Raw genomic sequence first — 18,847 nt, 5'->3', positions numbered from 1 at the left:
ATTATTATCAGAATTTTGTGGAAGACTAACCCATGACTAGGGATTGCTCAAGGATCAAACTTCACCTTTGCCCAGGAGTGCAGAAACCTGCAGCACATTTAGAAATAATATTATATATCCTTCAGAAAATCTATTTTCTATATCCTACTTTGATAAGAGTTCAACATGTCAAGAACTAGGCAGAAAATGTATGCACATAGCATGTGAAGTTTGATTTCATACACCATCACATGGATTCACAGATGTCTGAATTCATCAGTTATAACCTCACTTAGGTTCATTAAGAATACATAAAAGACAGGTTTAAACATCAACTCGACAGCAAGCCTAGTAAGATTAAAAATTAACTGAATGTGTAGAGGATTTATAAAATATGAAGTGTGTCAGAACCATAATTTTGCATTGCTGTGCAAATTAGGTAATACCAAAAATCATTCTGTCTGGCAGTATGTTCCAGCAATAGTCATCAAAAGGAAGCAAAGCTGTGGTATCCCATAGAGACAACAAAAATTTCTCTCCTCTTGAAAACTTAGGGAACCCAGTCTCTGATGATTTCCACATTTATTTGGTTCCTATACCTTTGATCTGCCAGACCCCCACTGAAATCACTGGAAATCCTCTCTAGAAAGATCAGGCCTTTAAACAAAACTGCCATCTTTCTCACAGGTATTAACAAAATGGTTTGGGTTCTTGATGCATAACCCACTGCATATTTACAAGCTGTGAAAATCTAGCTGGTCAAAAATGAAGAAAGCATTGCAACTATAGAAAGAGGCCACCTTTTAGAAGTATATTATTAGTCCTTTAGGAAAAATTTCAAGCACTGTTGTTTTCTCATTGGGAAGTAAGATATGAATATGCTGAATGGTTAAATACTCTGATTAGAAGAATTTTGTGCTTGAATACATGTCTTGCCTTTTACTGAGCTGATGAGCTTCCCCATTCCTCAGGTAAAAGCTGGGAGGAGGGGCTGAGGAGAACAGTGTTAAAATACAGTGTGGTTTACTCAGCAGTCCAGGCTGCAGACTAAATCTCCAGTTGGCCTGATTTCAAACATTCAAGATTGGTATAAACAACAGTTTGATATTTAGGTAGTTTGATATGTAGGTAGTTTAATTCAGAAATTGGATGGTTATAATTAAATAGGTGTTAAAGATATCATAACATCATAGTTGTAAGACACTACTTAAAAACCAAAAATGAATGTGTCACCCGGCACTTTAACATCTGACTGTTCACTTACAGCATTCCCTCTTCTGTCCTCTAAAGCCCCATCTGCCCTTTAGAAACCAGAGGAAGAGAAGGGTTTTTAACCAATCCAAAAGTAAACAGGTAATCCTCTCTGAAGTGCTTCACTGTCTAAGGCAGACTTTGCACAGGTGGAAGGGAGGTGGGAAAGAAGGGACACCTTCCGCCTCTTTGCTGATGTGCTGGAGTCCCTCTACACACGTGCATATATTTGCTCTCACAACCGTGAAGCTCAGAGGTAGTACTCTCTTCTGGTTTACAGTCCCCAAACTTGAACACACGGAGGTTGTGGAGACAACTCATTACTCCACAGAGAAACAGTCTTCACTGACTTTGGACTTTAGTGACACCCTGTAAGTCCATCCATCCTTTGCCATGGTCACCCGCACTTACTGTCCTCAGCAGCTCATGCCAACACATGGTTACTCTGACTTGTATGGTTTTCAGCTATTTTTCAGATACCATGACTCCAGATACATTTTTGCAAGGTGGTCCTGCCGCGTAGTGCTCCTCACTGTCAAGGTTTCAGTTCCACCACTTCAACGTGAGAGAAATGGAGCAGAAAAAACAAACCCCAGCACACAGCTAAACAAAAGATGTGCTGCTTTAGAACTTTATATTTCCTTCAGAAAGCCATCTGAAGGCAAGGGAGTTCAGTTCCTCAGGGTCAGTGTCTAAAGACAGGAGGCTTAGGAAAAAAAATATCTCTGTATAAGAAATAGGTCCTCCTGACTAATTTTAAAATCAAACAGGAACAATGAGCTAACGGAAGAACATAAATGCAAACATGTTTTGTGACAATTTTATTTATTGTCCTTCAGATGACATTGGCTTAACAGCTCGTGCCTTGCAAAGAGAGAGAGAACAAACTCAAAAAGTCTAAGGAGACAGCAGCTTTAAAAATTGCTATTAGTTCCCTACTGTGTTCCTGTCATGTAAGAATGGCAAAAGTTAGTGGGCTGGTAAGACAGAAGGGTTGAGGGAACCACACCGTAATATATATGACCGCTAATTTTCTGTTCTCACTGCTCTCGGCACTATAGGCCATACTGACATCAGTTACTTGCTTTTAAAATAACAGACCTGAATTCGGCAAACCTGAAATGATTAGAAAATCTTTTTAAATTATTCAAATTGTATTAGTTTTTCTTCAGCACCACTTATATCTGTCCCAAGCTTTCACCTTTCCAGCTTATAGTTAAGACTCTTTCTTGGTAGCTGTTTTTCTTCCAGGATGGGGCATATTACAGACATTTAAATCCTTACAACACAACAGAAGAGTTATCCCAGAACTGCTTTCATGTGTTTTGACCTTCTATCTTTCTGGCTTGTAGCTATGCCCTCTCCTAATCACTTTGCACATTCAGAGCAGGCGTTAGTGACTCTTTCTAACACTGCAGTGAACTCTGTAAGATAAAAAGCCAAAAAGCATTTATATCCTTCCCTCTATTTCCCTGTATGTTGCAGATTTTCACACAGATGTTACTTAGCAATGGCTCACTAGCTGACACCAACTCTCCTTTAAACAGCAAGCCTCCACTTGGACTTCAGATCTTTATCCAGTATTAACCCATCTCTTTTGCCATTTAATGTGTCAAGGAGACCTCTGGTCCTCTACAGGCCCACAGGATTCCTAGACACCTTCTTCTACAGCTATTCAAAATGAACCAGTGATACTTTTATCATTTTGTTGTGAAACGGCAGTTTGGATGATCAATAATGATCCTAGAATCTTAAAAGGATTCTGTTCTGAAATTGAAAAAAATTAATCTCATGTGATACAACAATGCTCGTATAAAAGAAACAATCTGTGCTAAACAAGGTTGTTGTAGTTATGAGGATCTAAGGCAAAACTTTCCAGCTTACATTCAAATTCAACTTAACTGAAGCTTCTCTCATCCAGCAGCTTAAAAACTTAAAACTTCAGTGCTTTATAGAATGAACAGCAGAAGAAAGACTTCTATCACGTTCAAGGCAGGAAAAAACATCATCTGATTGCCATATTCTCATGCAGAATTAAACAAGGCCTGCCGTCTTTACATTCACCGTTGCGTGCAATTTCTTTTAGCGTATCTGCAAGGCTTTAAAATATACAGCACAGCCACGATTGCTCTCTTCATTCACAGTCTCTTTCCCTACAATGAGGCCATGATTCTGTACTTCTATCAATTGTGCCATCTATGCAATTTGAGAGAGTTCAGTACAGGGAATCGAATCAAAGGGGAAAATGAAAGAACTGTTTCTTTTCACAGGCAAGAATAAGTGATCATGGGTGCAATCAAAATGCAAATGCATAGAGTTAAATCTCTGCAAATACGGTTGTGATTGCTTAAACATCTTATCGATTTACTTAGCCTTTATAGCCTTTAGACTTAGCCTTTGTCCTGAATCTGAAATGAGATTCTGGTAACACTTCAGTTGCTTTTAACTATTTGTGTTAGCTGTTTCACTCATTCCATGATGGGGAAGAAGACTCTGCACTGTGGCAGGAACTAGCCAGAGTGAGACTGGAAATAAAGAGCTTGCAGAGGGCACTGGCAAGTTTCATCAGACTAGGTGATAGTGCAAGAGAATATAAATAGTTGGCATGGATCATACTTCAACAGTTGACTCATAGGGAAAGCAGGGAAAACGAGCAGCTTTGGTGACAAGCTTAGCAGTACTGAGCGGCTTTGAACCACTAAACATTGCAGGGGATTGGCAGGGGATTTCTGAGCAGTGTAATGATGCAAAACTGACTGGAACCATTTGTAGTTTTTTAATTGATGCACTACTATGAGTGACATCAGTTCTAATTGGGCATTAGGTCCTACCTTCTAATACACTGAAAATATAAAAGAAGCATTCCCCCTTTGATCCACATTGGTATGATCAAAATTTAAGTGTGTAATTCTACTTAACTTATGCTTCCGCTGTTGCCCTGCTGCCCCTGGAAGAATGTGTCCCCAGAGCTTGTACTTAGGTATTTGTATCCTTTAGAAACAAATCAAAATGAACATCCTGCCTCTGAATCCTGAAATGCTCTAGTCCAAACCCTTCTCTATACATTTGCTTTGAAAAGGAGACTTGGGAAATCACAAGCTGTTCCACTTGAAAACAGGATCAGGACTCCACGACATTTCAGCTGATGCTTCTGGAGTCCTCACCATTTCTCTGCTGATCTCAGAAGGTTCCTGCTATTCTCAGCACATCATTTGTGCACCATGGAGTCTGCATCTGTCCTGTGCCATCAGTTCAGCCACAAGCCCAGCTATGGTCCAGAGCCAAGTATGGCCTCCATTTTTCACATAACAGAACAAAGGGTATTCTGAGAAACAGGAAGGAGCTATGGTGGCGATATTAGCATTTGATACTTTGCAGTAAACAACAAGGAAATGAGAATCCCATTGGCTAGCCACCAGAATGTTATCATTTACATGTAAGTAACTGCTTGTCATTAACACCAAAGATAATGCCATAAAGATAATGCCATACATGACACCACTTTTTCATGGAGCCGGTGTGTATTGGCTCCTCCTCTTCTGGGCTTCTCCCTGTCTCACTCAGGGAAATAACATCTGGAATTTTTAAAGGCCCTTGGACAGAAGACAAAGTTGTGGTGGTTTTTTTTCTTTTTTAAAAAGCCACTACCAGCACCAAAACCAGACTCACAATCATGCGAAGCTAGGAAATGTCAAAGCATTCTTTCATACAAATAAGCCATGTGAGACCCTGTAGGGATTTGCTGAATCTGGTTCAACCGAACTCAAAGAAGAAGTTATGATTCCCAGCAGAAGAAAACATAATGCACTTCAAGCAGATGCCGCACTACTGCTTTTGAGCATGGATCCCTGGACAGCTTTCCTCCTTGGGTTGCCATAGAAGAGCTGACAAATATCATTCACATTTGTTAATCCTTCCATGCAAAAACGAGGGGGGAGAGAAGACAGTACTTACAGAATCGGACGAGACTGGAAATCTTCCTGGTTCATTCTTTCAGACTGGCGTATTTTCAGTATTTCTGTGTAACTGAGATTCTGAAGTTTGCTCTTGAACTGATCCAGAGAGCTAGGCTTGGTAGTGAGCGCTCTCATTATCTGTTCTTTCACTACCTGCATTACCTATGGTTGACAAGGGAAGAAAAAGAAAACCCACGTTAACACTTTCTGCGTTTTTGTTTCAAATCTTATTGTGGGTCACAGTAAGGTTTCTAGGTATAGAAGATGATTAGTACTCTGTGGTCTCACGACAATTTTTCAGTAGCATAACCAGATAACAAGCCAACTTCTGACAGGGCATCACAGCTTACAGCAAAAGCTCATTTGCTCTGTAACAAGAAAATTATTTGGGGGGGGCATTGGTGGGGAGGGTGTCATTTATTGCTTTGCTGTCTCCCTAGACAGCTAAATTACAATTGGTGGTTACAGGATTTGAAGTCCCGCTCTGTCCGCAGTTTTTGTGCCCATGGCAGCCGTAGAGTGACTCTTCCACATTCTGAGCCGAGATGATGATTCCGTCATGTCAGGGACAGGCACACATATACCACCAGACTTGTAACAGCAGAAAAAAGCTGTGAAGTCCTAAGGAGCAGACTGAGAGCGCAGATGCACATCCTGACTTCTGCCAGCTCAATCCAGGTGAAGTGCACAAGCTACAGGGGCCCATCTAACTGCTCACAAGAGAGACAGCAGAGAGTTTTTCAGGTCTTAACAGCTCTCCTGCTGGGTCTTGGAGCTGCTCTCCTGACCAGAAGGCAGTGGCACAAAGCTGCGAACTGTGGCCTGTTACTTCCCTTATTCCTTATGCCCAGAGGTGATGGGCACACACTGGGGCACACACTGAAACACACACTGAAACACAGGAGGTTCTCTCTGAACATCAGAAAACATTTTTCACTGTGAGGGTGACCAGGGAGGCTGTGGAGCCTCCATCCTTGGAGACACTCAAAAGCCATCTGGACATGGTCCTGGGCAGCTGGCTCTAGGTGGCCCTGCTTGAGCAGGGGGGCTGGACCAGATGACCTTCAGAGATCCCTGCCAACCTCAACCATGCTGTGATTCTGTAAGAGCCTTACACTGCAGGCACATTATGGCCATACACAGTGAAGGAAAGAGAACTTGCTAAAAGAGACCATTAGTCAGGGGAGAGAGATCAATTTGCCAAGGATATTACCGGATTGCTTTTGAAGCAATGCCATAAAGTATGCAAACCAAAAAATGAGAGTGAAAGATAGCTGGGCAACAGCTATCTGCATATTAATTATTTTATCAGGAGAAAACTGCTGAGACACAGTTAACTAAGGGGACTTGCTTTGCTCTTGTTCAAATAAATATATATCACAAATTACTGTCTGTCTCTCCACACTCATTTCCTTGGTGCTGGTGCAAATCACACACTTTGAAATATTTATCTGATGCTGTGCTTAAGCTGGCTGAAAAAAGTGTTTATTGGACTTAGAAAGGCCCATCCCACCCAAATCCAAGAGCTAAAAGAGTAGGAGATGGTAACACCCCCCTGGTATCAAAGCAGGTGTGACAGAAATTAACAGCTACACAAACAGAGGTCAAAAACGTTTTCTGCACTGTTAGTTTTCCTTTATTCTTTCACCTTCGCCATGTATCTTAAAACAGAAGCTCAGCCCCCCCCAGGTTCCCTAATCATTCTGAAAATTTCTCTTTTCACATGAATATTTCATTGCTTCACATGTGTTGCCTCAGTCTTCTAACTCATTTTCTGCAGTATGTTTTCTGTTTTTGCTTCCTGAGATGTAACTTCATTCTCAGATGTGAATTAAGCACTCATTGTAGCTGTGTCCGGCAGGTGAAACTAAGCAATTAAAGAACTGAAGATAATCTCCTTCCTTACTACAGGGACTACATCCATCCCAGAGATCTACTTCAAGAGGAGCAAGATGCTTCTCTTGAAGGTGTTGGCTCAGGTGGCCAGCAAATGCCTTTGCCACATTTCCAACCCCCTGGACGAGGCAGCCTACCTACGTTCACTTGGCTGGGGCCTTGCTTTGAATGCATCCTTGCAGTTAAGATCCTACTCTTGGTACATCTTGCAAACCTGGGCCAGCAAAGCTGAGCTCCACTCCATCCACTCCTACAAATCTAACAGGTACGTTGCTATGTATTTGAAGAAGTCTTCCACAACTTAGATTGATGGTAAAAAGCAACGTTGAATTCTGTACTCTACACTTGCATACTCTTCATTTCATATACAGAAGTATTTGGTTTTAGATGGTGGCCATGTGCAGCTGAATCCCTCTGAAGAGTTACTTAGCTGGTCTGCCAGTGGGAATTGGCTACTTCCCCAACTGAAAGATGAACTCCTGACTGCCATCTGACAGCTTAGAGGGATTAACGCCTCCCTGACTGCATTCAGAGCGTGCTCATTAGACTGCACCAATCCAAATAAGAAACGTGCTGTCACACCTTGGAAATGACAAACTAGAAGGTCAAACAACTCTAACACCTGAAGGTCAATGGATCATGCCCAACAAGGCAAGTGGCATACTCCTGCTGATTTCACTGGGTCTTGGTTTAATACCTAAATGGGATTAGGAAATGTAATGAAGGAAATGTCCTCCAAGGAACAGTGGGAAAAAATGAAGTAGACAATCCCACTGACAAGTTGGATGTTTAAAAATATCTTCTGTCTTCCTCTTTCTGCCTTCTTGACAATGACTATTTATTGCTGCTAATTAATTTTAATTTATATCTTATATATTTATATATTATTAATTAGGATTAATTATTATTAACTACCAGGAATGGAGAAGAGGGGAGAGACCAGAAACTAACCTTGTCCACTGAAAATGTCTTCAGCTATTGGTACAGCCTAACGCTACTGTCCAGGCTCCCCACGAACTGGGCTTAACTTCTCACCCTCACAGGTGACTTTCAGCCGCCGGCTTCACTTCTGCTTTCTCAGGCCTGCTGAGAAGTTGTGCCAGACTACTTTGTTACATGTGGTTTAAGAGCCAGCCTGCAGTCATCATTTCTGCGGTATCATGCAAAAGAAGCATGCAAAACCAGGTAGCTTAATTCAAACATGTAAGCCCCATTGCCACTCATGGGATCAAATTCCCTGGCTATTACAACAAATTACTGCAATTGCAAACAAACAGGTATACTGTAACTGCTAAATTAACCATACTGCACTGCTATATTAACTATCACTACCATATCACCTTAATTTTTCAGCACTAAACTGGATTTGCAAGCAAATGTAGTCCTGCAATTGCTTATGCATGCATGCAATTCCAGTTTCATGCATTCATGCAAATATCTGTACAGATGTGTTTTTTTGTTGTTTACATATAGATTTAGTTTCCTAAATTCAGGCACTCGCACTGGGGAAACTGCCTCTATGAGTAGTTTTTCCCATAAAATAAATGGACAAACAAATAAATAAATACTGTGTTTTAGAGAGTTGCATGTATGTGGATTTTCTTTTTAGTCTGATCTCTGAACCGTCCATATGAAGCAGCACTTGTTCTTGGCTAAACAATGCAAAGGAGGTTCAAATTCAGTAGACTTAGGGAGCTGTCGTTTATGCTTAGTTGCAAAATCCTGTATGAACTCTTGTCTCCCTTCTCTGGTACTCACTGTTGTGGTTAACATGCAAACAATGCAAATTCCTCTTCTTCACTATGATCTGGAAAGTTATTCACAGGATATCATCAAAGAGCTCATTGGTTTAGAGGCTCCCGAGACAGAAGGCGGGAAGCGTATGCCCCGGGCCTAGCACATAAGGGGGTGATCACTTGCCTCGTAATGTTTATAGCCAACACTATTTAACAAGCCGGCCAAAATGTCAAAGCTGCTGATTGCATTGAGTCTCCTGAGCATTTGGGAATCACTGCCAAGAACTTTTAATCTGTTCAATTTCCAAAGCTGAGTTGCCAGCCGTTGATTACTGCTGTCTGAGAGACCGCATCAACCCTTCCTCCCTATGTGCCCGACCTTACAATGAAATTAAAGGTAGTCTCTACTCAATGTGATTGTACATAATCCCTGTAGACAGTTGTTTTAATTACATTATGCTTTGTTACTCTTACTTAGAAATGAGTGTTTCGGAGGGCACATTTGCTTTAAATCATGTGCTTTTTATCTGACGACCTCTTGTATGGTAATAGAATCCCGAGTTCTGCATTATGACTAAGTCAGGTAAATTCACTGAACACATGAAGAGAAAAACAGTAGGAAAAAAAAAGAATACTTTTTTTCATTTAATCACAGGAGCTTATTCCCCATATTTTGTATCCATCTAATGTGTCTTACATTTCTATAGTCAGTATCACCATAACATTAAATTATGTATTTTTCGTTAAGCTGTTTTAGTCTAGCTTTGTGTTTAGCTTATTTGACCTCATCTCTGTCACATCACATTCTGACTACTTTGCCTTGCCAACATTTACCCCCTCTTTTATTCTTCCTTCCCTCTCTTGCCATGACAACTTTTGCCCATGCAAATAAAGTCTTTTCCTCTCAGGATGGAGCAGAGGTCTGAACACTTGGGCTCTATAGGTGAACACTTGGGCTCTATAGGGGGACAAAATAAAAAGAGAGAAGCTGTCAGTGTCAGAAAGAGGAGTTTATCAGTGCCAAACTCTACAGCAGCCTTCCCACTGACCACATTTCAGTGGCTTGTTTGTAACTATGGAAGGCACAAACCTTTCTTCTCTACTTTCCCCATACCAATTGAAAGTTTATCCTTGGCACTGACTGGAGAAGACAGGCTGCCATCTCAGACACCTACCATGGCCTGTGAGCTCCTGGAAATTTAAGTCTGAGCCTTCCACTCACCAGATACACTCTTTCTATGAACTCACAGCATCAATCTTTGCGGAAACTTCCTCCAGAACAGTCTGAAGGTCTGGACGTTCACGATAACCCATCTGTGGAGCACCAGACAGATGAACCCTTCTCATAATTTCCACACAGTATCAGTGTTTCTCTTGAATAAGCATGTCATTTTACATATAACGACCCTCTCACAGCAGCAAGAACACATCCAGAAACCATCACAGAAGCCACTAAGTTGCACCTCTAGTATCTTGGGGCACACGTTACACTGATTGCTGCTTCATGACTAACTCACAGGGTTGTGTGTGTCAGTATGTTATGCTGACTGATTGCCATTAATCTTGACAGTCCACCTTTCTTCTGCACAAACAAGACTTAGGTATAAATTCTGAGCCCAGGTTACAATGATGTGCTTAGCTCAGTGCTCTCCTAATTTGGCTCAACATTAGCAAGTACTGCAAGACATGATTCCCCTACCTCATTGCAGCATATGATAAAAGACCAGCTATATCCAGACACACCCCCTCTACAACCAGACTTGAAGCATCTGAGATGTGAGAAGTTTTAAGGCTTCATTCACTAGTTTTTCCACATGACCATTGAAAAATCAACAAGCAGAAAACTGGAGAAAAGACATCTCTCTGCAAATTGGTTGTCAAGAATTCATACCTAGTTTCCTTCCTATCTAAATGTTCCCCAAAAGAAGCAGCTTGATTTATATAGGGTAAAAAATTAAGGAGAAAACATCATCTGGTGGCTGAGATCCAGTTTGATCATTTCGGTCACAAAGGGACTTCCTTCAGTTAAATTCACAGAGCAGGCAAAAATAAGGTTGAAGAATGAAATGGCCAAATCATTCTTAATGAACAGCATTTACTGACAAAGGAGGCCATAAAAAAAATCTAATTCTGAAGGGAAAGGAAATGACTTCAGTTTACAAGCCACCTGTCAACTCCTTTAATGAAAACTTTACATGTTTAATGTGTGCACCAGGTAATTCAAGACAATTTTTTAGACTGTTCCAAAGGATAAATTGTCTTAACTAGATCAATGGTTATATTTTCAGAGTACTCAGAAGAGTCATCCTGAGAGACTTCAAGGTCCTTTCAAGATAATTTAATGCTGTTTCCCCCCCGCCATCTCCACATATTGCAGTCTGTGAATTCACTACACTAGTCTCTCAGTGACAGCCTGTACCAAGCTTCCACTCCATATTACTTTAGAATATTAATCCAAACATGCCATCCTACACAAGCAAATTTAAACTCAGTCCTGGCACAATCTAACCATTGATGAGAGACTCCAAAATTCCAGACCATTTCTTCTATTACTGTCTGTGTACTCTGGAATTACAAAAACCCCACAGTTTTCAATCTTCTTAACTATTCCAGAACACAAGGACAGTTACTGTAGCTGGCGATAAAGAGGCAACTCTAAGCCGTCTGGATGTACATAGCCACAGGAATAATTAAGTTGATTCATTTTCAGGCAGCAGGATGAGAAAGCAGCTGTCAGAGGATTTAGCAGGTATAAGCTCTGACACATTTTATCTCTTCATTTTCTGCAGAATTTAAAACTCATTGCAAAAAAAGTTTGTGTTGCTGGGGTTTTGGCTTTTTTTTTTTTTAAAAAAAAAAAACAACTTTTTTGCTTGTGGTTATATTTTTCCAGTATCAACCAAGAAATCTCTCAGTCTGCAGAGAAGAGACTTGAAACACTGTGGTGGTTTTGATCAAGCTGAGCAGTCTGTTGCCATGTGGTATCAGTATCAATGATTACCCAGTTTAGCAGAGACTATCGTTTTGCGAGAATACCTAGCATGAAAAAATGAACACACCTAGCAGACGTCACAATGGAGCTGAGAGGTAGGAGATGTGACAGGAGTTCCACACAAGGTGTTTAAAAGGCCTATAGCAGGTGTCTGAAAGCTTAAATGCTGTAGTAATAGATCTCTTCAATGTGAAACCTTGTTCAGAGCCTCAGGACCCAAATAATAAATTGCCTGCCCTCTGGTGAGGAAAGAGGGAAGAGAACCTGAAGGAGCCTGACCTTGCACTGGATCCTGAGATCCAGAAGGTCGAGTGGTGAAGAAAGAAAAGTCTGAATATGAAGTGAGGCCCACAATTGTTTTACATTTCAGAGAAGTTCTTGATTTTTTTTTTCAGCTTTTTATATTCCCTTGACTAATGAATCACAGGTGTGGGAAACCAGACTGAAATCACACATGGTTCCTGGAAGCTGATGGGCTGAGACTGTTGTTAATCCAAGACTATGAGAGAGGGAATAGAGGATTCATTACTTTATTTTAAGAAGGGAGGAATAACAGCCCCAGGGCCATGAGCAAAAGACCGGTGAGCACCATGAAACGAGGTGTGAAAGGGAGGCTGAGAAAAAGCAAGGAAGGGGTCTGAGGAGTGACTACATCTGCAGAAGCTGATATGAAAAAGTTCAGATACCTGCAAAAGATTCCTGGCTCGTCCTACTATTGGATGTGAGCATTTTGCAAATTGTGTTCAGTGGAAATGGATCACTAATTGCTGCACTCTGTTATAACAGAACCCTGGGCTATGCCACCTCTGCAGGAAGAGCCTGTGGCCACAGCTTGACTTGGCACTTTCCAAAGAAACTCCCAGAATTCTCTTAGCTGCGCTGATTATTTTTCCCTTGGACACATAGATCCCAATGGAGAACCACTGCACCAAGGAGGCCTCCAGTTCTTTTTTAACATTACTATTTATTTGCTCAATTAAAACCAGGAACAGTGTCAGAGGCTTTGCAGGGAGCAAAATGCAGCTTGAACTTGATTGAGAAAAAGAGAAAAGGCTATCAAAAAATTCCATTGAAGTGTAATATGGCTAAAGGGATGGGCAAGAAGATGATTTTGACAATGAATGTTAACAGACTAGAGTAGACAAAGCAAAAAGGAAGGCAGCTAGTAGGAAGGGTGTTATAAACATGGAAAAGTGACCAGAGCAGGAACAGAGGTTCCAGCAGGAAGTATCAGCATGTGGAGGAAGGCATCTGTTTGATGACTTGCAATAAAATAAATGAATGGGTGGAAAAGTTTTAAGGAAGAGAAGAGAGGCTCTGAGAGACATTGTATTTCAATGGAAAATGAAGGCTGAAGGAAAAGAAGAAATGAGATTTTGTTAGAAGATCAGTTAAAAGGAAATAGTAAAAGGAGGGGCAAAATTTGGGGGAAATTATATATTTATAAAATTATGGCTCAGGAAGCAGTTGACTGAAGGGAAACCTTCCTTAAGGACTGGACTGAGGAAGTTGAGGGTAAAATTGATAGTAATAGAAAGGGAAGTGAACAGCAGTCCTTTACAAACTTGAAATGCATGTGGATTTAGAATCAACATCAAAATACATGTAAACACTGTCTATAATGTCTTCAACCACTTTGGTAAAAGACAATGTGAAAGCAGTCCACTGGCTTCTTGCAGGGCTAAAACCAGATGCTACCCTCAGATCCAAGGGTTCCATTCAAAACAATGCTAACCTAAACACACAAGTCAAATACCACATATTTGGGTTGTACTGGGCTGAAACAGGACTGACTGATAGACAGGAAACCTCTTCTGCATATTTAATATTTGCAGAATACTATTTGCATCAGAAATAAGGGATACATTTCTTTCCTGTTTGTGCTTTGTGCCTTGAGGTAAGCAAAGCAAGAAATAAGTGCCGTGTGACAAAGGGTTTCTGCCCCAGTAAAATGATGTGCAAAGTTAATATGACAGTTTTTGTAAACTTCCTTGTTAGTTAATTGAAGTCTTAGGTCAGCCAATATTACATTGTTTTCCCCCAATGTCTGACAACCTCTTCTGGCAAAATAAAACATGCAGAAAATAATTTGTGGGTGGCATTTAATAGAGGGCTTTTCACAGGCAAAATGTACTGATGTTCTCAAACAAAATTTTAAGTGAGGGAGGGGGAAAAATGAGGAGATATTTATATCCTTAGTCATATACCAATGTAATAATTAACATGTCAAATAACACGCTTTGAATTCTAAAGGAAAATCATACAAGAGTTACCCATGATTAGGAACATACATTTGGGTGCTGCTTCCCTTAAAATACACAGTTACATTAAATGGCATACACTAAAGGAAAATTAACTGTAATATATTGGCAAACAGTTAGTTCTACGGAAGAAAAGCGAGGACAAGATTCTAATAGGTAGTTTTTCCCAGAGGAAAGTGTAAAAATCAAACAATTCAAGTTCTGGATGAATAAAAAAGACTCTTTGAATGGGCAGAAAAACAGGAAAAGAGGGGGAGTAAATTTTTAAGAAAAGGGGAACAGAAGGGGCTGGAACATTGCTCCATACATCTGATAAATGGATAAAAATGTAAGAACAACACTTTGCATTACAGCTTCACATCTTCCCATCTCCTTTAGCTGAGATAAAAACAAAATAAAGGTGTGACAAGCTGCATTTCTGAAAAGATCTCCAGGCTCTTTCACCAGAGCAAACCACCATGTTGAAGGCTGTCCTGCCTGAGGTATGAACAGCCACATGGAATTGCACGTGGTCTAAGTCTGCCACTGTCCCTGCTTGCACTGTCCTTCTCCTTGTCTCCAGTCAACTCCAGGGAGTCTCCAGCTCCACCTCTAAATGGAAGGGGAGCCAGTGCACCAGGATGGTGTCTTTTAATACCAAGAGAAATGGAGATCCCTAATCATCCAGGTGAACCACAAACACACCAGCTAGCACAAAGCACCAGGCAATATGGGGACAGCTTCTCTACCTCTCCCCTTCATGCCTCTCCTCTTTGATAACTTTCTTCTCCTAAACCAAACAGACCTTGAAAGTCCATCTACTGCGTCTATAGTGAATTCCACCTGTTTTGAGTAGCAAATTCTGCAGCTCTATCACCTAGTTATTTCCTTCGTTCTGATAGGCATATTAATGAAAGAGATATACGACCCCTGAGATCAGACGTAAGGGAGTGCCTTGGGGGCTGGTTAACTGCCCAGGATTGTGGGCTGTCAGTAAGGTATTGCTCTGGTTGGACACAATGTAGGCAAAAAGAGACAGTAAGAGTGGGTTCAGGGAGTTTCAGAACCACATGCTTTTCTCAATAACAGCTGGGTTTACTTCAATAAAGTAAGAACTTCACCTGATGAAACAGACTTTTCATCCCAGGTAACTGTTTTGATGTTTACTTTTTTCCTGATATGGAACAGAAGTTGAAATGCTAAAAGCTTCTATGAAATAAAATAAATCATTTAGGAATTAGCTGATTTAAACATTTTTACAATACCCCAAAAATGTGTGTCTGTTCAGGAATCTGTGAAACAAAACATTTTTATTTTTCCCATGTACATTTTTCACAGAGAAGGAGATTTACCTATGAAAAACGTTCATCTTGATTAAACTCTGTATATGCAAAAACTCTGTAATTTTGCCAAGCTTTGCTAATACTTATGTGTTTCTCCAGCAAGTCCAAAAGTTGGCCCACCACTCAAACAGTACAATTCCTTATTTGGTTGTTTAAAGTACCACCTCACGTTTTTTCTGTTACTCACACAAAGGAAAAGAAAACACTAAGTAGAAGTTGGAAGCTTCAGCTTTTGTTTTTCTGGACTTTAGTTAAATGGCATTCACCACTTCAATGCTAGCTTTTTTTTTTTTTTTTTTTTTTTGACATTTCATTTTATTATAAAAGCAAAACTTTCAAACTTTCTACCTAACAAAAATGACCAGAAAGACTGAAAATGCGGTTTGGGATTCAGTTCTCTGAATTTGGGAACTAGATTACACACTTATAGATGCATAAACCAAATGTTCAGTACACTGGTGTTGGACTATTTCATTCAATTCCATTATTTGCACATCCTTCCAGTTAAGGTAAATGATTGGGTTAAACATCTGGGAACCATGGAAAAAGGTAGTTGTGCATATGTACTATGCCTCTGAATGAACCTATGTGTTATTATGCATCATAATTTGTAACAAATAAGCTGTACAAATTTTCAGGTAAGCCCTTGTTTTCACATTCATCTCACTGAAGAAAGCAGTGAGCTGAAAAACATGTCTACAGAACACCAATTTTTTAGCACATCTCATATTAATAACTGTTTCAAGTGATAGCTGTATTGATATCAGAGTCCAGTCAGTGCCACAAGAATAAAAATAGTTGCATGAATTAACTGAATGATTCACAAAAATACACGAAGCAATGAAAAGATTAAATCCATCGTGACTTGTTAGATGCTAGCTATAAAAATTATTCTGTAAAACTGGAGCTCACAAATTACTGACTTCACAGATCATAATAAGTGCTGTCAGGACTATTACAAACCAAGATCTGCTTGCCAAACATACACAAAATGCCTATGTCCAAGAAAAAGGAAAAAAATGTTTTCATTGCCATTTTAAACTGTTCTGAAATTACTGAATAATAACTTCGGAAAATTCTGAATTTGTACAGTCTAGTCCAATGAGATCTTTGCCTCAAGTAGTTGTATCATTACTGTGATGGTCATAAATAAGAACAACGCATATTGTTTTTCCCCTTGACTTGTGGCATGTAACCAAGCATATAAAGAATTCAATTAGACTATTCTTAGAAGAAGAAAAAGCACAGATGACATGTTTTGCTGTGCCTCATTCTAAAAACTGCAGTGGAGAGGTTTATGGCTTCAGAGATGTTTATTTTTGATTGCTGCAAAGGAGTAATCTTTTCTCCCTCAGATCAAAGGCAAGTTTTTTGAGGACCTATACACAGTACAGGAAAATAAACGACTCCCCAGGATAGATAGCAGTGACTTATCTGACACCTAATACTAACATCAACAATTCAAATGCATTCAATCACCTCACTTTGATTACAAAACTGATCTGCTAGCCAGAGAAATTAGAAATGGAACAAACCAATTAGGTTTCCCAATCCTTTGCTTCAGGAACAGGATACACTTCCACAAGCCCAGGGAAAGCCATCTACAGCTATTTGAAATCTTAACTAAAGACATATCAGTGACCATCAGACCTGTGTAGACTGGTTCCATTGCTCCATCACCTTCACTTCTGTATAGGAAGCACCTGAAAAATTACACTTTTTTTTCCCTCCAGTGAATACTATGTCAATATCACATTCTCAGTTTTGTTTTTTTCCCCTGTTCCTTTTACTCATATTACATCACAGCTACAGGAAATTTTCTCACAGAAGGATGAAGACAAGATTGCAGTATTTGGCTTTAAATTTACGTTTCACTACCAGTTCGAAACTACCAATGCCATACACAGAAACACACACATCTCCAGAAACACATCAACCCTGCCTAGAAGGGTAAATAATGTCTTAAAATAGTGTTACTTCCAGTAACCAACTAGTGAGTTATGGATGGAGAAAGGCTTACAATCTTCCGGTGATGAAAGACCCTTTCTCTAGTAACTTGAATGCTATCACTGCACTTCTTTCCACACTGTCATAAATCACTGCACTTCTTTCCATATTGTCATTAATCTACATTTCTAATCAGCCAGGAGATGACTCCTTTCCTACAACTCCCTGACTATTTACTTTGTGTTTTGGGGCAGAAGATAGATTTAGAATTAAATGCAAGCTATTTTTTTTCCTTTGAAAGGTTAGCATTGAATTCTGTGCACTCCAGATTGCACCAGTCAACAAAAAAAACCCTATCAGACTAATTCTGAAATTCCCCTACTGCCTCATACGTGACTACACAAAGGATTTGCTTTGGTAAATTTGCTCAGGTCCAGAAAGAAGCCAAATGGGAGATGTCATGCTAGAGTGAACATGGTCCAGGGGCACAGACACAGTGTATCCAGACACCTGTTTCACATGTTGGTAACAAGGAGTCTAGAACTGAGGTTAAAGGTATGAGGATGCTACTCCTCATTTTGAATATTCTGGTGTAATGTGCGATTAACAGTGCAGCAAGGGGATGTGAGGCAATAAAAGCAAAAGTTTCTGTAAAAATCTTCTACTATTTTATCCTACTGGAAGTCAGGCAGAAAGGGGGAGGAAATTCCTGTAAGGGGAAGATTGGTGGGAATGATGTAACCTGTGTTTCTGTGTATTAAGTACTCCCAGGGACAATGCAGTAGAGTCAAGGGGAAACCACTAGGTAGAGGCAAGGCATAGCAGGTGGGAGGGGGCTGATATTACCTGGGTTGTAAAGTCAGGGGAAGGTAATAAAGATTCAGGGAGAGAAAGGTGATGATGGACTAACTTGGAAATGATTGTGTAAAAGACATCTAGAATAAAATTCTGCCTGATTTTTAGGATAAAGGTTGGAAGCCTGGATGAACCTGGCACCAATACAGAGCAGGTATTTTCTGTAAAATAAGATACAGCCAATATTTAAAGACCAGATCCTTTTGGAAACCCTCATACACTCTCTTGCATCAAGAACGTGTCAAGTCGAAAGATTGCCGAGAACAGACAGCCACCTTTGGCATTTTCTCTAAATAGACCATCCTTATCACTGGCTTTCCACTGAAAAACTGAGATTTCCCAGTGCTTTCTGAGCACTCCCATGTCTGCCCAGCAGATGCCTATACTGTCACTGCCCAACACGGCCACGCAGCCAGTTCAGCCAAAGCAATTTTCCCATACAAATCCACTTGTTGTTTTTGTTTTCTTCTGACTCCTGCTACAGACTAGGATTTCCCTGACTTGACCTTCCATTTTTCTTTTTCTTTTTCTTTTTTTTTTTTTCTTCCCCTTCCTTTTTTTTCTTTCTAGAGTTAAGATGCACTCCCAGGCGCATAATAAATGAACCCAAATATCACAGCATAAGCCACGTGCGGAAACATGCAACTTTCTA

At 40.2% G+C, this 18,847-nt stretch overlaps 1 protein-coding gene across 4 annotated transcripts in view; it reads right to left on the bottom strand.

Moving 5' to 3' along the window:
- The window catches only part of ELMO1 (engulfment and cell motility 1), a 311,101-nt gene that overhangs the window by 23,868 nt on the left and 268,386 nt on the right, over window positions 1-18,847 (bottom strand). For all 4 annotated transcript variants that reach the window (XM_049816140.1, XM_049816139.1, XM_049816138.1 and 1 more), the window contains one exon: window positions 5,185-5,348. In XM_049816140.1, coding sequence (XP_049672097.1) covers window positions 5,185-5,348 — 164 coding nt within the window. The remainder of the gene's footprint in view (window positions 1-5,184; window positions 5,349-18,847) is intronic.

This window comes from Accipiter gentilis, chromosome 14 (genome assembly GCF_929443795.1).
Source record: "Accipiter gentilis chromosome 14, bAccGen1.1, whole genome shotgun sequence".
NCBI lineage: Eukaryota > Metazoa > Chordata > Aves > Accipitriformes > Accipitridae > Astur > Astur gentilis.
The sequence above is the reverse complement of the archived record's forward strand: the minus strand, read 5'-3'. Positions and strand labels throughout refer to the sequence as shown.